This window comes from Danio rerio, chromosome 25 (genome assembly GCF_049306965.1).
Source record: "Danio rerio strain Tuebingen ecotype United States chromosome 25, GRCz12tu, whole genome shotgun sequence".
In the NCBI taxonomy this organism is placed as follows: Eukaryota; Metazoa; Chordata; class Actinopteri; order Cypriniformes; family Danionidae; genus Danio; species Danio rerio.
Window position 1 is genome coordinate 8,296,658 of NC_133200.1, and position 18,911 is coordinate 8,315,568.

Below are 18,911 nucleotides of genomic sequence, written 5' to 3' on the forward strand. Positions count from 1 at the left end.
CATTCACACACTCATACACTACAGCCAATTTAGTTCACAGTCCAATCATATGCGCTATAGGTGAATTGGATGGAGGAAACTCATACAAACACGGGGAGAGCATGCAAACTCCTTCCCAAAACATCTCAGTGCTAAATCTAGCTTGCAATTTTCAGTTTAGGAGAAAATCTTAGATTCTAAATAACTGGGATTGCTAAAAGGACAGTAAGTTTGTCCTTCAAGAGTCTCTCACACTTACAAGTGATTTAGGGTGAAAATCTAGCCTCTAAATCTGTGAAACATTAGGAGTCACTGATATCAGTCAGTTTGCTTTTGCTATTGGTGGAAAGTGGGAAAGCTGTAATTATTTCTTTACACATCATCTGATGCCTCAATTGTAAGTGGTTTTTGAGGTTATTTCAACTCCAGTTTGTGATTTGATTATTTCCTTGTGTTCATTCATCAGTTTCTTTGGCGAGAAGCAACAGCTGTTCTTGCATTTTCTTTTTTAATAAATGTATGTTTGCATTTGGGTGGCTCAGTGGTTAGCACTGTCGCCTCACAGCAAGAAGGTCACTGGTTTGAGTCCTTGCTGGGCCAGCTGGCATTGTCATAGTGTTAGACTATGTGTCTCTGAGTGAATGTGAGTGTTTGGGTGTTTCCCAGTAATGGCAGTTGTGGCTGGAATGGCGTCCACTGTGTGAAACATACGCCGGAATAGTTGGTGGTTCATTCTGCTGTGGTGACCCCTGATAAATAAGGGACTAAGCAAAAGGAAAATGTAGGAATGAGTGTTTGCATTAAATTTTGTTTGTCTTTCACTCTGCCATGATTATTTTCCTCTTTTAATCAAAAGGCTGTTTACAAAAATTTATTTCTCAATATATATATATATATATTTTTTAATAGTGCTAGTATATAAAGATTAAAAATAATTCTATTTTTGATTTCAAAACTATTTATTATTTAGTCCCACAGTTATGATGTATGTTTAGCACATATTTAGCCTGAAAAAACAAAAAAATCCACTTATTGTTTTCAAGAAGTGCACATGGGGCTGACAGTTAACTCCAACATATACTAGATCATTAGAGACATGCACATTTTTGTCCTTGACTTTAATATAGCAACAAATCACTCCCTACAATATTTTATGAATAAATCTCTAACAGAGACCCCTTCCCTATCAGCTAATCACTGTGGGAATAGTTAATAAGCATGTTGACGTCATCCACAGTCACTAGTTAAATCTCGCCATAAACTCTCAGCTTTTAACTTTTCTTAATTCTGTCTCAGCAGCTTTGTGAATGGATTTTAAGAGATCACATCTAAAAACGCTTACCAAAACAAAACTCTACACTCATAAGGCCTTTTTACACGAGACATTGAGTAACAAGCAGCAAACCATGGGTGGTTTTGCTGCCAATGCAGAGGCAGAGCTTAAGTATTGCACATGTACCCAACATCCTACCGCTTTAATATTTATCACGATAATTATTGAATCTTTTTGTGAGCTGCACGGCAGCTGAATTGAATTGAATTTTATTTGACAGATTTTAGACAAGCTGTACAAAAATACAAGTATCTCATACATTTTAAAATAAAAACTGTCGAGGATAAAGACACAATAAAGCCCTGGGCTTGTTTCCATTGTGGTCATCCCTATAAATAAACACGATGTATGACTTCAAAGTACAGATGATGCATAAAACAAACAGTATTATAAAACATTTTAAAACAGGAACAAAATATTTCACAAATACAATTATTACTTCATTCATTCATTTTTCTTTTCGGCTTAGCCCCTCCATCAATCAGGGGTTGCCACAACGGAATGAACCACCAACTTATCCAGCATATGTTGCATGCAGTGGATGCCCTTCCAGCTGCAACCCCATTATCAATCAAGTAACATATAAAATAAAACATCCTCGTCCTCCATGCAAACTAATTATCCTCATAAAACAACCATCTTTTGATCGCCTTTTTGAACCTCCTTAAATCTTTTATTTCCTTGATCGGTTTTGTTAATTTGTTCCACATGATTGCACTTGTATATAAAAACATATTCTCCCCACTAAACTTCTAAATTAAAATAAACAAATATTAAAATTACAACCTCTAGTATTGTATGAATGCTGTTTCCTCACCATTAGAAAATAGTTAATCAAATAACTAGGAACCACATTATTACATGTTTTACATACCATTCCCAGTTTTAAAAAACATACCCTATTACTAACAGTTATCATGCCTTATTCTTTTAAAAAAAAACTCTGTGCAAATGTGCTCTGGGATGAATTTTTTTAATTATTCATACTAATTTATTTTGTGCCTTTTGCAATTTTTCCTTTATACTCTGTGAGCAGCTACTATACCAAAATGAGGTAGCATAATCAATATGGGGTTGAATCAAAGCGCTATTTAAAGGAATGATTATTATTATTACTATTATTATTAATCAAAGAACTGATTATTAAAAACAGTCCATGTCACATTTTGCTGAGCTCATAACAGAAAGTTTAAAACAGAGGAAAGGAATTTTTTGATGGATTCAAAGAATTGTAGCATCCATCTACAATATCTTTTTTTGAACATTAGTTCATGCTTCATGTATTGAACTATATATTGGATTACAAAAAAAAATCATAATTTGACATGAACGTTTAGTTTCTCCACCTCCTTTTGTCCATTACAGCTGGGAAAATAAGTATTGAACACATCATGTTTTTTTTTCTGGGAATAATATTTCTTAAGGAGCTGTTGAAATTTCTTGCTGAAATATCCACTCTGGTTTAATCTTCATCATCCTGCTAATGTAGATGTTGGACTAAAGCAGTTGATATTAATTTACCTTGACGAAGGGTAGAGGATTGCTGAAGAACTACTGAGAGATTTCAGCTGCTATCTGGGCTTTCCATTCCTTTTTACACCTCCTTTCCTTCATGTGTTCAATACTTTTTACCTGTCACATATGGATTTCTTTGGTTGTTACCAACATCTAGTGAAAAATCAACGTCACTTTTAAAAACATGTTTTCTGAGAAAAATGTGACGTGTTCAACATGGGCTGTGTATACTTACTGCTACTTTTGTGAAATAATGTTTGTTTCTCATTTTATAGCAGAGCCCTTTAGGTGAAATTAACCTCCTAATTCGTCTTTAAAGTTATGTTTCCCTCAAATATTTGTTTAAAGAGTGGCTAATCCTCAAAAATAACTCCACTTGTGCTAAATAAAATTAAAAAATCACAGTAATAATGACAATAATTAATAATACAAGGACAAATTTCCATTGTTTTATTTAGTTTTTAGTAAATACAAATGTGAGCTTGACAAGTTTATTTATAACAGCATCCACTCTGAGAGAAAGCAGCCTCCGCACGACAATTCCACTGCTTACTGCGTTCCATGTGAACGGGCCTTTACTGCTAATCATATGTTTTTGTACTACATGGCCAGATTTAGGTTTTTTTATTTCTCTCTGTGTGTTCTTTCCTCTCCTTAGGATCTTTGTTCAGACTGGGTGAGTGTATGAACACATACTGGCAGCAGAAGAAGCTGATGGCTCCAGGTTGTGAGCCGGCAGCTGTGAGATTCATGATGAACGCTCTTCAGCCGCTCAGTTTAGGACAGAGTCTGGCAGGAGCCGGAGGAGGAGGATTCCTGTTCTTACTCACCCGCGAGCCTCAGCAGAAGGAAACAGTGAGGGAAATTCTCACTAACATACAGGTGAGGCTAAGGAGCCGGTTCAACAGGTACACAGAGAAACAAGGAAATGTGATGAAGAGTGTTTGTGTAATTCTTTCTAAACGGATCTCCTTGCACTCCTCTCTTCATTTAATAACAGCAAGTTAAAATCAACAGCACTGGTTGCTGAAAGACCTTTGTGTTTGTGTTTATTGACTTAAGTTACTTTCCTTTGAACTATTAGTCAAATAGAAGAGTATACATGTTTGTTTCTGACTGGTGTTGTTTTGACAGGGTATCGGCTCCTTCAGTGTTCATTTAGTGGATCTGGATATGGAGGGGATCTCAGTCATTCAGAAGAGCTCTGAACATTCTTAACAACAGCAGACAACATATTTTAAAGGGCCTTAAATCTAGTTTTAGAATATATTTATGTAAATATGGTATTCATGAAATCTTTAATTTGTTTTATATGATATAAAATGCTTCAAAAGACATCTTGGCTGATTTTACTCTTTCTTAAATGTGTTTTTGACTGCACTGTACAACAAAAGTACTCATATTAAGATTAAATGATTTTATTGTCCATCTTGTGACTGTTTTAGTGTCATTTTTTAATGATTGGGCCTCTATAATGTGTTTTCATTGTGGGATTATTAGTTTTTTTTTTTTTATAGTTTAGAGTTGTCAGATGTTGTCAGCTTTTGAAATATTTGGAGTTGAAGATAAACTGATCTACTTTTTTTCTTTAAATACCTTTGCACATCATCTTCTTATGGCAAACCATTTTAGTATTTACGGCAAGTTAAATTATTTGAGATTGATATTTTACATATTTCAAATAATCTTAATTTAAATTTGACTAGTAAGAATAAAATTGAATCAGTAAAAGATTAGTAGATTAGTAAAAAATGTAGCCTATATACATTTTGAATTTACCAAGATTTTGTATTATCCAAGATATCTGTAATAATGCTGTAGATATCTTCAGCTGTCTTCAATATCTTCAAATGTGGATGAGCATTGATTATAAAAGATTACATCAGATAATATATTTATTCGATTTTACAACTTTACATCAGAGCAATAATCATGACAAAATGTAAAAACAAAAGGACAGGTTATTATAGCCTTTTGGGTTCTAGTAATACTACATTGTCATACACTCAAATAATAATATTACAATTTTAAAAAGATGTCTAAATTAATTATCATGTCAAAATTAATCTGTACATATCAGAAAATATTTTTAAATCAAAGTCCTTGGAAGAACATGCTATATGCAATAGCACTGTAGAAACACATGACTAGTCAAAAGAATATTGTATGTGTTCGGTGTAATATTATGACCAGCCATAAACATGCTACAGATATCTTAATTTTAATTACGAGTTATTCAAACTGCAAAATGTATATCGAAATGGAAATTTTACTCCCCAAAATAAATTACTAGTACACACGGGGCGTTAAATGGTAAATAGCTTGCCATACTGCGTCGAAAGCACCTGTGAAAGTAAATCCAGTCAGACAGGAAAGGTAAAATCGACTAGACTGACACAACTCCTGCTGAGACAGTATCAACTAAAACGGACAAAAGTAAGTATTAATTTCAAAAACTTAGGTTAATTTTGTTTATAGCTAATATAGATAGTTAAGCCTAACTAAAATACTTTAAAACCACACGAGTTATATTTATTTATTTATTTTATTCCTGTCAGACTTTCACTTTCACATTAACCATTTTAAAACATTAACCACAATAAAAGTTTTTTTAATCATATTTTTTAAGAGTTTTTTTTTCCTCAGAAAAGGTATTACAGTATGGTTGTATTTTCGAGTGTCTGGCTGTAACGATGCAAAACATGCTTTGAGAGGAATCACCGGATTCTCGTTATTTTGCCACAAATAAATTTTGTGATATTATAATTTTTATTTATTTATTCACACTTGATTTATTTATAAGAGTTCTGTTGATTAAGCAAAACGATTTATTTCTCTGAGAGTTCATAATTAACATAGGATGCTGTTCGATGGCGGTCAAGAGAGGGATTCATTATTATTAGTGTAAATGTAGTTATAGACATATTTTTGTAAAGCTTTTGTTTACTCCAAAATGCATGTTAGGATCCATATTTCTTGTTCTGTATTTGCACAGATGGTATTCAACATCTCTCAGAGCTGAGTATTAAAGAGATCGAGAAGCCCCTGTCTGCAGCCCGCAGATCTGGGCGGGGATGAATGTGGGGCGGGGCTGCACATTCAGCCACGCCCACATGTAATTTCATTGGTTAGTGGAAACGCAATAGCGTGAATGCCCACTACGTGGTGTCAGTAAACAGGAAATGCATGTACAATTTCTTAAATATTGTTTTTATTGTTAATAAACACAAAAATGCACAAAAGTGGGCATTCTTGACGAGTGTTTTATATGTTAATTATGTTAACAGTTATGTGAATTTCATAATGGTATTTTTCCTGCTAAAAAATATTACAAAAGACTCAAAAGACTCTTTTCACAATGGTGTCACTTCAGAAACGCAGTGATTTTAGTTCTGATATTTTAATGGTTTATTATTTTGCTTCAAAATGCAAATGCATATTGCATATTTACAGCAAATAAAGGTGGAGTCTGAAAAAATAAATAAAAATGCAGTGCTCTTAGTTCAGTTAAATTTTTTCCCTTTGAATAGGAGAGTTCTCTGGAAAATTTACAATTGAAAATATTAAAATTATACTATTAAAAATATTGGGCATGTGTCCAATTGTTTCTCTTTCAATACTGCACTGCTTTGAGTTTTATTAAGAGCAGGGATAAGCTATTATTTATTAAGGGAAGTATATGTTTGTAACCTTTTTACTTATTAAATCAGATTATTTCATCATATAATGGATTTATTTTTACTTTGACGCTGCTATGAATATACATGTATATGATCTGTTATATGTAAATGTTCCAGCATGAGTAAAAAAAATTTATTATTTTTTTTCATATTACATGGTGTGTCATCTATGAATGCAATCAATTTCATTATTTATTATTTACTAATCCATTAAAGTTTTGTTCAGTTTCTCCATTTGAAAGAAGACAGTGCTCTGCTGCCACCTACTGAGTGGTTTTAATATCTGTTCTACAATTTAATTAATAAGTTACAAATAATTTCATAATCTAATATTACTGAATTAAAATGCAGTCTTCTTGGTTTTATTTTTGTATTATTTGTAAATACAGGGTAAATACTTTAATACCACTTTCTAACAACCCTTCTGGATCCATTTCTGCACTGTAGATCTTTAAAAATATTTTTATAATGATTTTGTTTGGTTATTAAGAGTCACGTACAACATTGTTATTCTATTTCATTTAATTAGAATAATAAATACACTGAATATTATATTAATAGTGTGGCACAAACGGCCAGTTTTATTTATTACTTATCTATCTGGACATAAATTAATGAAAATAAATTTGACATTAATAAGTGCAGCACTCGTGTAAACTTCTGATTTTTTTATTTGACAAATCCTGATAAATAAATACCAACACAAAGCAATACACTCAGTTGAAAGTCCCTCTTTCTCGGTTCAAGTAAAAATCTGGCAGATCTGTGTTTTTTAGATGTCAGATGTCTCACCTACAGGACATCTGTGTATGCACATGCACACGTACAAAAGGAAGACTGACAATTTATAGAAAATATTAATAATAATTTAAGATACAGCAGTTTGTGATTATTATCTTTAATAAACATAAAAACAATTATATATTTTTTACAGGGAAATTCCTCTACAGCATTAAAGTAACAATCTGCAGTAAAAAGTGCTTGGCATATTCTGTACTCTTTATCATGTGTACACACACACACACACACACACACACACAGCCTGCTTCTTGAATTTTGGATTACTGACAATGGCACGGCGAGGCAGTGGCGCAGTAGGTAGTGCTGTCACCTCACAGCAAGAACGTTGCTGGGTCGCTGATTCGAACCTCGGCTCAGTTGGCGTTTCTGTGTGGAGTTTGCATGTTCTCCCTGCCTTCGTGTGGGTTTTCTCCAGATGCTCCGGTTTCCCCCACAGTCCAAAGACATGCGGTACAGGTGAATTGGGTAGGCTAAATTGTCTGTAGTGTATGAGTGTGTGTGTGAATGTGTGTGTGGATGTTTCCCAGAGATGGGTTGCGGCTGAAAGGGCATCTGCTGCGTAAAAACCTGCTGGATAAGTTGGCGGTTCATTCCACTGTTGTGACTCCGGATTAATAAAGGGACAAAACCGACAAGAAAATGAATGAATGAATGAATGAATGACAATGGCTCAGCAGGTCCTGGATGTCAGTGAGAGTTGCAGAAATGTAACATCACCATCCTGTGTGACAACTCTCAGTAGGATCCACTGCAGGATCTCAGGCGGCATCTGTACAAAATAACCAACAATCATCAACATGTCGCTTAACATACAGTATATTAAAGTTAAACTCAAGGAATTAAATATGTTTGCACTAGGCATGCCCCTTCCTCACATTCCCCTCTGCATAAGTTTCATGCATGGGTTATAAAGTAAACAAAAAAAAAGAGAACATGAAGTGTAAATAAAAATAAAAATTATTAAATGCACAAATCTATTAAAACAAAAGGAGAGAAAGAACTGAGGTAAAATAAAATAAAACAGAGAATATGCTCCTAAGGAATCATAGTGATGATTATATATCAATGCCAATGATCTGCAAACAGAATGTAGTATAGATCACTAAGTTAAGAATCAAGTTTTATATTGTACATATTTAGCAATAACATTACCAGAGTATATAAATTAGAGAACATGCCACAAAGAAAAATATATTTTGTTATCTTTGATATTAATAAACTTCATGTGATGGACTGTCTTCTAAGTGAATAAAACCACCAACTGTACGATCAACCTGGAAAACGCCAACCCTAACACAGAAAACATTTTTTTAAGGCTTTAAAACTTCATATCTCCTTAAAGGCCTTAAATTAAATAAATGACACATAATACGTGAGGTGTACTGCACTATAATTTGACCATTTACATGACAGAAGATGTGTACTTACCATGCAGAGATGAAAACCGGAATCAAAAGCATACATTACATCAACGTCTGTTTCCGTGAACCAATGAAAGACTTGTAGGCGGAGTGACATGTTTAATCCCGCCCATTTATGGGCGGGGCTGCACATTCAGCCACGCCCCGTATTCAGCCCCGCCCCGATCTGCGGGCTGCAGACGGGTGTACTTGAAGAGATCTGCTCAGTGTGTGAAGAGACATGGAGAAGCAGCAGACAAACACATCACTGTCATTGAAGCTCCAGGATGGTGGAGAGATGACTGTAGAGAAGAGTCCAGAGTTACTGAAAAAGGAGATTCTGCTCAGTGTGTCTCTGTGTCCTCCAGGACCACACGCTCTACTGCTGAACATACGTGTGGACACTGTGTTTAAAGAGACTAAAAGAAAAGAGCAGAAGAACAAAAGAAGAGGATTAAGAAACAGAAAGAAAACATCAGATCACAGATGAGTGAGTGAAAATCAAATGATATGTGTGTATTGAAATAATCTTTTTTAATATTATTGTATTACTCTTTAGTAATATAGATAAATTACAGCCAAATAATCTGAGCAGTGGTGTTCAAGTGTCCTGTAGATGTTCTGCAGTGAATTTCATTGTAAAGTGAGCAGGTTTGATCAGCCGCATTAAGCTCAGGAACTACACATGCTTTAAATGAAAGAAAATCTCTTTTATAAAGCAGCGGCAACAATATGCAGACTCAGTAATATTGAATATTTGTGAATGGTCTCTCCAGATATTTTATACAGTTGCTTTTCAATATATTCACTGCCAAACTGAACAATTTAATACATTTTAAATAGTTATCTAAATGTTTGTGCTATGGCCCATTCACATCAATAATGCTCAGTTAAATTATAATCACAAAGTATAAAAAAAACGTAATTTTACATCACACATTTAAAAATTGATAATGACAGAGGAAAGATTGTTGAAATTACTTGCAGAGCCCTGAAAATATTGACAGTCAAATTTACATCAAAATCCATTTGACCTTTTAGCGTAGTTAAGAACTCAAATTTATTTATTTTCATCAGAATGCTATTTAATAATTATGTCAATATCAGTTTGCCTGAAAGTAAATCAACCTGATAGTGGGGAATATTTATTTACTTAATTTGTATCCTAATAAATAATAAACTGTTTTTTATCAAGTCACAAACCGAAAAATGTTTTAATGAGCTCTATACCCTGAATCTGAAGTCTCAAACCATCGTACAATAAATTGTCCCTGAATGTTAGACTTTTTTAATTTTTTTTTTTATTTTGCCTTTAATTAAAAATCTACATAAGAAAAAAGTCTAATGTTTCTGTAAAACATTCATACATCTTGAAAAGTGCTTTTATTTTTTTAGTTCCAAGGATCAGCAACCTTTCTGAATCTGAGAAGCTGAAATACAAACATTTGCAAAAATGGGTTTTGTTCACTGTTTGTTTCAGGTGAAGCTCAACGTCTCTCAGAGCTGAGGATTGTGTTGATGGGGTCTAGATTTGCTGGTAAGAGTTCATCAGGAAACAGCATCCTGTGCAGAGAAGAGTTTGACTGGAAGAGATCTGCTCAGTGTGTGAAGAGACATGGAGAAGCAGCAGACAAACACATCACTGTCATTGAAGATCCAGGATGGTGGAGGAATTACACTGTAGAGTTCAGTCCAGAGTTACTGAAAGAGGAGATTCTGCTCAGTGTGTCTCTGTGTCCTCCAGGACCACACGCTCTACTGCTGGTCATACGTGTGGACACTGTGTTTACAGAGACTGAGAGAAAAGCAGTGGAGGGTCATCTGGGTCTTCTGGGTGAGAGAGTCTGGAGTCACACTATAGTGCTGTTCACTCGTGGAGACTCTCTTTCAGACACATCTATAGAGCAGCACATCGAGAGTGAAGGCCAGGAGCTCCAGTGTCTGCTGGACAAATGTGGGAACAGATATCATGTTCTCAACAACAACAGCAGAGACCACACTCAGCTGCTGGAGAAGATTGAGGAGACTGTGGCACAAAACTATGCCGGCCATTTTGAACTAGACAGAGAGATTTTACAGGAGGTGAAGGAGAGAAGAAGAGCAGAGGAAAAGAGAGCAGAAGAACGAATGAAGAGGATGAAGAAACAGAGAGAAATCATCAGATCACAGATGAGTGAGTGAATGAAATTATCTGTGCATATTGAATTACAGGCAAATTCAGGCAAACCTGAAACTGTCACAGTCAAGTGTCCTCCGTGGGAGCATTCTGAGGATATATGATATAATCTATATAAGATAAATGAATTTTAAGAAAAAAAATGAAGAGGATGTAGAAGATCTCTATGAAGAAGTTTATTCTGCACAGCAGTCTCAAAGTACACAGCAGTATCTTGGGTTCAGCCGAGTCAGAATGAACACTGAACAATGTCAAACCTTTTCTACAGTTTTAGTTTACTGTGTTTAAAGGTGCAGTAGGTGATCTGTCAGAATGCTAGAATCAACATAATAGCTTAGAATTTTTACGACCCTCCCCTGCCTTCCAAAGCCATGCCTCCTTAAGTCTAAAAGGCACCCTGATCAGATATAACATGTCATTCACTAGTTAGAAAACTCTATAGAGACACGCACATACTGTCTAACAGTATTCAGGTGCAGAAATTGAATAATTGCCACACAAAAAAAATGCTTTCCTTGCTGTTTTGTCTCATTTTTAGTCCAAATATCAAAACAATCTTAGATCAAGTAAAAATATTGTTTAGTTTTCACTGTCAGAAAAAAAATACATGAAAATTAGAAGTTTTTTATTAAAACAAGCAGAATGTTTGCCAGTAGGGTAAGTAAAATAATCTTGTGTTTGCTTTGGAATGAAGATATTTGGACTAAAAACAAGACAAGAATTTTAAATAAGATTTTTTTTTTCATAAAACATATAAATAGCCGTTATTAAATACAATTCTGTAGCTTCTGGTCAACTATAATTCAGACTCAACATTGCATATCTTTGCAATGTGACTTTTGCAGATGAACACAGTGTGATATTGATGCTGAAACGATATATTGTGCAGCCCCTGAATTTGAGACTTTAAATCTTAAATTTCACCTTTCATCAAACATCAAAAAAATCATCCAGGTGCTCCAGTTTCCACAGCCCAAAGACATACAGTGTAGGTGAATTGAATAATGTAAATAGGCCTGTGTGTGTGTGTGTGCGCGTGCGTGCGTGCGTGCGTGTGTGTGTGTGAATGTGAATGTGAGAGTGTATGGGTGTTTTCCAGTACTGTGTCTCTCTCTCTGTGTGCGTGTGTGTGTGCGTGTGTGTGTCTCTGTCTCTGTGTGCGTGTGTGTGTGTGTGAATGTGAGAGTGTATGGGTGTTTTCCAGTACTGTGTCTCTCTCTCTGTGTGCGTGTCTGTGTGCGTGTGTGTGTCTCTGTCTCTGTGTTTGTGTGTGAATGTGAAAGTGTATGGGTGTTTTCCAGTACTAGATTGTGGCTGGAATGGTGTCTGCTGCATAAAACATATGCTAGAATGGTTGGCGGTTCATTCTGCTGGGGCGCCCCCTGATAAATAAGGGATTAAGCCAAAGGAAAATTGATCAATGAAAAAGGATGTCTAACGTTTTGTTTTATTGTGGAGCCCACTGTTTTTCTTCACTAATTAAATGTATGTGGAGCAGAGATTTACACAGAACTGCTGTACACAATTTATCATAAAGTTTAATTTGTTCTGTGTTTAAGGTCACACTCAGCGTCTCTCAGAGCTGAGGATTGTGTTGATGGGGTCTAGATTTGCTGGTAAGAGTTCATCAGGAAACAGCATCCTGTGCAGAGAAGAGTTTGACTGGAAGAGATCTGCTCAGTGTGTGAAGAGACATGGAGAAGCAGCAGACAAACACATCACTGTCATTGAAGCTCCAGGATGGTGTAGGAATTACACTGTAGAGTTCAGTCCAGAGTTACTGAAAGAGGAGATTCTGCTCAGTGTGTCTCTGTGTCCTCCAGGACCACACGCTCTACTGCTGGTCATACGTGTGGACACTGCATTTACAGAGACTGAGAGAAAAGCAGTGGAGGATCATCTGTGTCTTCTGGGTGAGAGAGTCTGGAGTCACACTATAGTGCTGTTCACTCGTGGAGACTCTCTGTCAGACACATCTATAGAGCAGCACATTGAGAGTGAAGGCCAGGAGCTCCAGTGGCTGCTGGACAAATGTGGGAACAGATATCATGTTCTCAACAACAACAGCAGAGACCACACTCAGCTGCTGGAGAAGATTGAGGAGACTGTGGCACAAAACTATGCCGGCCATTTTGAACTAGACAGAGAGATTTTACAGGAGGTGAAGGAGAGAAGAAGAGCAGAGGAAAAGAGAGCAGAAGAACGAATGAAGAGGATGAAGAAACAGAGAGAAATCATCAGATCACAGATGAGTGAGTGAATGAAATTATCTGTGCATATTAAAATAATCTTCTGTTTTCATAATATTTTTACTTCTTTACTAGTAAAGATCATACAGGAGTCACAATGATCTGAGCAGTGGTGTTCAAGTGTCCTGTAGATGTTTTGCAGTGAATTTTATTGTAAAGTGAGCAGGTTTGACCGGCCGCGTGAAGCTCAGGAGCTACAAGTGCTTTAACGGAAAGAAAATCTCTTTTATGAAGCAGCGTCAACAATATGCAGACTCAGTAATATTGAATACTTTTGAATGATCTCTCCAGATATTTATCGCAGTTGCTTTTCAACATGTTTACTGGCAAACTGAACAATGCAAGTCATTTAAATTTTAATCATAAGTTAGTGTTTAGGCCCATTCACATAAATAATGCTCAGTTGAATTATAATAATAAAGTATAAAATTTTTATTCCACATCACACATTTCAAATAATGATAACAACACTCAGGAAAGATATTGTTCATATCTCTTGCAGAGCGTTATAAACACTGACAACCAAATTGATATCGAAATTCATTTAAACTTTTAGTGCAGTTAAAAAGTTATTTGAGTTAAACTCAAATTAATTTATTTATTTATTTTCATCAGAATGCTTTCCAAAGGCGGCACAGTGGCGCAATGTGTAGTGCTGTTGCCTCACAGCAAAAAGGTAGCTGGGTTGAGCCTCGGTGGGTCAGTTGGCATTTCTGTGGAGTTTGCATGTTCTCCCCTTGTTCATGTGGGTTTCTTCCTGGTGCTCTGGTTTATCTCACAGTCCAAAGACATGCAGTACAGGTGAATTAGGTAGGCTAAATTGTCCATAGTGTATGAGTGTGTATGAATGTTTCCCAGAGATGGGTTGCAGCTGGAAGGGCATCCGCTGTGTAAAACATGTACTGGATAAGTTGGTGGTTCATACCTCTGTGGCGACCCCAGAGTGATAAAGGGACTTAGCCGAAAAGAAAATAAATAAATAAATGACAATGCTCCCCCAGAGGACATTTAATAATAATGCAAATTTCAGCTTTGCCTGAAGGAAAATCAACCTGATAGTGGGGGAATATTTATTTACTTAGTTCTTACCCTTAATATATATATATATATATATATATATATATATATATATATATATATATATATATATATATATATATATATATTATAACCAGTTCTTTTGAGTCACAAGCCTGACAATGTTTTATGAGCTCTATACTGTGAATCTAAAAAGTCTCAAAGCCCCATGCAATAAATTGTCCCTGAATGTTGGACTTTTTTTCTTGGATTTTTTATTTTGCCTTTAATTAAATGTCTAAAGAACAAGAACATCTAATGTTTATATAAAATATATTCATACTTCTTGAAAATTGCTTTTATTTCCTTAATTTAAAACATCAGCAATTTTTTGGAATCTGAGAAGCTGAAGTTTCTGTTCAGCACTGTTTGAGCAAAAAAAAAAAAAATTCTGGACCACAGTGACTGTTTTCCACTTATTATATGTATATGGAGCAGAGCTATACATACACACAGAACTCATTAATTAATTAATTCATTTATGTATTCATTTTCTTTTCGGCTTAGTCCCTTTATTAATCTGGGGTAGCCACAGCGGAATGAACCGCCAACTTATGGAGCAAGTGATTACGCAGCGAATGCTTTTCCAGCTGCAACCCATCTCTGGGAAACATCCACACACAATCATACACTACAGACAATTTTGCCTACCCAATTCACCTGTACCGCATATCTTTGGTGTAGGGATGGTATACAGTTTGACCCAAAGAATGACCAGTCTGGTAGATGAAGAAGAGCCGGAGTCAGAGATTTAAATAAATCAAGTTCACTGAAAATAGTTTGCAGTTTTATTAGCAGAAGCCAGCTTCAACACTCGCAATGAGTTCCTAGGCCGCTCTGCTTACAATCACCAATCAATAACAATTATACTCTCACATAACGTCATTAACTGCGTCATACATATAGGTGTTCTAACCTGATTGGTTAAAGCACAGATAAACTAGGAAAATTTCCACAAGGGGTTTGTGCTTACAATTCTGAACAATATCTTAAGCATATACGTCAGACATCCCTTAGACTGATTAGAGCTGGCTCCAGACCTGTGAAACGGATCAACAATCGAATAGAACACACACACACTTAAAGTATAATCTGTTTCTTATACAAGGCTGAGCGTACTCTCAGCCGTCTTTATCAAAACTGGTTAAAAAACGGTATAATCTACATTCAGGCAGTTATATTACTATACAAAGTTTATCTTGAATAAAAGTAAAATCACTTTAAAAGATTTAACCGTAAAAATAACAAAATCACTTTAGACATTTTAGACAGTAATAACTACTAGAAACAACATTAGAAACAGTTGATTCCTGTCCTCAACCCTCAGTTCCACTCAAGGTCTCCGTGACCTCTGACCTAGTTTGGTGGCTTCTGAAAATAGTTATAAAGAGACAGGCAAATGTGCTGAACATTCTTATATTAAGCAATGTGTTAACTTATTAATTAATTAAAATCAATTTATAGTTAAATACTCATTCAAATGATCAAATAATTATATTTAATAAAAAAAATCATGAGAAACAAGATGATGAGAAAAGGATAAACGTTGTTCCATAATGAGACGGATTGGAAAGCAGAAATCCGAATCCTTCATTGGACTGTGGGGTAAACCCACGCAAACACAGGGAGAACATGCAAACTCCACACAGAAACACCAACTGACTCAGCCGAGGCTCGAATCAACGACCTTGCTGTGAGGCGAAAGCACTACCTACTCCGCCATTGCGTCGCCACACACTGAACTATTGTACACAATTTATCATAAAGTGTAGTTTGTTTTTTGTTTAAGGTCACACTCAGCATCTCTCAGAGCTGAGGATTGTGTTGATGGGGTCTAGATTTGCTGGTAAGAGTTCATCAGGAAACAGCATCCTGTGCAGTGAAGAGTTTGACTTGAAGAGATCTGCTAAGTGTGTGAAGAAACATGGAGAAGCAGCAGACAAACACATCACTGTCATTGAAGCTCCAGGATGGTGGAGTAATTACACTGTAGAGTTCAGTCCAGAGTTACTGAAAGAGGAGATTCTGCTCAGTGTGTCTCTGTGTCCTCCAGGACCACACGCTCTACTGCTGAACATACGTGTGGACGCTGCATTTACAGAGACTGAGAGAAAAGCAGTGGAGGGTCATCTGGGTCTTCTGGGTGAGAGAGTCTGGAGTCACACTATAGTGCTGTTCACTCGTGGAGACTCTCTGTCAGACACATCTATAGAGCAGCACATTGAGAGTGAAGGCCAGGAGCTCCAGTGTCTGCTGGACAAATGTGGGAACAGATATCATGTTCTCAACAACAACAGCAGAGACCACACTCAGATCAAGCAGCTGCTGGAGAAGATTGAGGAGACTGTGGCGCAAAACAACGGTGGCCATTTTGAGTTTATAGGACTTATAAAATTTTTTACACCAAAATCCAGTTTAGTCTCTAAATGTGTGCTGTGTACTAATCTTCTCTGTTGTCATTATTACAATAGTTAGAGATGACGGACATGGTTCTCAGTCACCACGATCAAGCATTGGTTCATCACGTTCCATAGATTCAGGAGTTCTAAAAAGATTTGGCAGCATAGAAGTGTATCCACCATCCTGTGAGTGTCTTTTGTTTCCTTTGTCTCATGAACTTGATACTAAAAGAAACTTTCCAAACCAAATAATCCTACCGAGTGACAGAAGAGATAAAAATGAATAAATAAATAATCCAGAGTCTTGCTGAGGAATGATTGCTCCAAGATTTTAATACAACAATAAGTTTTACTCCACTTTTAATCTTCTTTTAAGGGTCTGCTCACATATCGCATCTAAAAGCGTGAGGCGCGTCACTTCTTGGTGTCTGTCGTTGCTAGGCTATTTTTCTAGATCATGACAAACCTATGCTGTACTTTCTTTTATGAAGGAAATTATATAAAAAGCCTCCTGTCCTCAATGGAAATAATGAACTTGAGTGCACTGTTTACATGTTGTGTCTTTAATGCACAGTTGATTTTTGACCTGTTTACCCACCTTGGTGAGATGTTAGCACAGAATAAAGTTGTCAAAATGTTTATTGTTTATGGCTGTGGGACAAATTTATGATAGATAATTAAAATGATCCCCAAAAACCTTAAAGACAGGACCAAAAAGGTTGTACTACAAAGGCTGGCTACACATGTGGTGTGGACAGATATTATTTTAATATTAATATTATTTGAAGAGTTGCATTGTAGACAAGCCTCAAAAGGATAGTTCATCCAAAAAGAAAAATTACCTCATCATTTATTCACCAAGGAAGATAATTTAAAGAATGCTGGATGCTGAGACCAATTGAGTTTCATCATCTACAAACTTATTAATGAGTCATTGGGGGACAAAATTACCAGCATTTTTAATATTTTGTGTTGTACAGTTATGCTGATCATTTTAAAAATTTGACTAGCAGGAATCGAGGTTGGGAGGGAAATGACCACACACACACACACACACACACACGCACACGCACACGCACACGCACACGCACACGCACACGCACACGCACACACACACACACACACACAAAAAGTGAGCATATGTGAAAAAAATTATTTTAAGTTGATCAAAAACATTATCAATAGTTGATCAACTGTACCCTGATTCTTTTGATATCAGTGAATTATGTTCATACGAATGCTGTAATAAAGATTACACAGTCAGAGATTAATATCACAATAATTTTCTTTCTCCTTTTTTCTTCTCAGTGAGCGGAGATGATTGGTCAGACACATCGTCTCTGGGAAGCTCAGTTCATGGTTCATTATGATCTCGATCAGCAGCAGATGGTGAATCAGTTTGTAGATCAAGATGCTCTAAAGCCTCTTCTCACAGTTCAGGATATGGGTCTTTGAGATCCATCCCTGAATCTGTAGAGCGATCAGAAACCAAAAGCGCACACAGAAAACTTAAAAGCTGAAAACTTTTAATAATTTTTAAGAAGCCTGATAAATAAGGATTTAAGAACCGAAGACCTGAATCATTATTTGGTAGTGTTAAATTACAGCTTTATTACAACCTGTTTGTGTATTTCAAATAGATTTGAATATTTTTGTTAACAACTAAATAATGTCAATTATTTGTTACTTCTTTTAAGATTTAGACTGAGTGGACAAACATCATTCGGTACACACAGCTATCATCTATATTCATTGAGTATAGTTTGTGTTTTATATAAATATTGAACATGTTCACTTTGACTTTTAAGCTCTGTTTGAATAAGATGTGTAACATTAACAACATTAATATCTGATTTTCTGTAAAGCTGCATTATAAAAAGTTGTATATAGATAATTGTCTCAATGTATAGTTAAACACATACATGATAATAAAGAATGTGCAAATCTTTACATTGTGATACAGCGAATGCAATGTTGAGTATTGTCCAGGGTCTTTAAAACGTTTCAAAGATCAACAAATCTTTAAAGGGCACCTATGTTGAAAATCCTCTTTTCTAAGCTGTTTGAACAGAACTGTGTGTTGGTATAGTGTTTCCACAGTCATATTGGGGTGATAGAAACACAATAAATCTTTTTTAAAATTTCCTGACATCATAATAGGATCCAAATCCCTTCCATTTTGAGGCCAACCGCAACATGACGTAGGAGTGCGGTTTCCCCGCTCACTGAACTGATTGACAGCTGCATATTAACATGTTTCCATAGTAATGCATATAATCATATCAACAAGACAAGATGTGTG

At 35.7% G+C, this 18,911-nt stretch overlaps 2 protein-coding genes across 3 annotated transcripts in view; both read left to right on the forward strand.

Annotated features, from left to right (window-relative positions):
* Positions 1 to 4,253, forward strand: part of fcsk (fucose kinase) — a 29,141-nt gene extending 24,888 nt beyond the window's left edge. Inside the window, exons 22-23 of the mRNA XM_073942737.1 lie at positions 3,486 to 3,709; positions 3,962 to 4,253. Coding sequence (XP_073798838.1) covers positions 3,486 to 3,709; positions 3,962 to 4,045 — 308 coding nt within the window. The 3' untranslated portion in view covers positions 4,046 to 4,253. The remainder of the gene's footprint in view (positions 1 to 3,485; positions 3,710 to 3,961) is intronic.
* Positions 4,254 to 5,176: 923 nt separating this feature from the next.
* LOC560863 (GTPase IMAP family member 8) lies at positions 5,177 to 18,633 on the forward strand. 2 transcript variants are annotated; one of them, XM_073942738.1, is made up of 7 exons: positions 5,177 to 5,263; positions 9,077 to 9,198; positions 10,189 to 10,881; positions 12,444 to 13,136; positions 16,000 to 16,572; positions 16,682 to 16,795; positions 17,918 to 18,633. In XM_073942738.1, exons 2-7 carry the CDS (start codon positions 9,195 to 9,197, stop codon positions 17,977 to 17,979), a joined length of 2,139 nt encoding a protein of 712 aa, XP_073798839.1. In that variant the 5' UTR covers positions 5,177 to 5,263; positions 9,077 to 9,194; the 3' UTR covers positions 17,980 to 18,633. The 2 variants fall into 2 exon arrangements, with proteins under 2 accessions (XP_073798839.1, XP_073798840.1); XM_073942739.1 differs by lacking the exon at positions 9,077 to 9,198 and having other exon boundaries at positions 5,178 to 5,263.
* Positions 18,634 to 18,911: the final 278 nt, after the last annotated feature.

Coding starts and splice junctions, on each gene's coding strand:
- LOC560863 (XM_073942738.1), top strand. Junction 10,882..12,443: donor AATCATCAGATCACAGATGA/GTGAGTGAATGA, acceptor TCTGTGTTTAAG/GTCACACTCAGCGTCTCTCA. Junction 16,573..16,681: donor GACTGTGGCGCAAAACAACG/GTGGCCATTTTG, acceptor TTATTACAATAG/TTAGAGATGACGGACATGGT.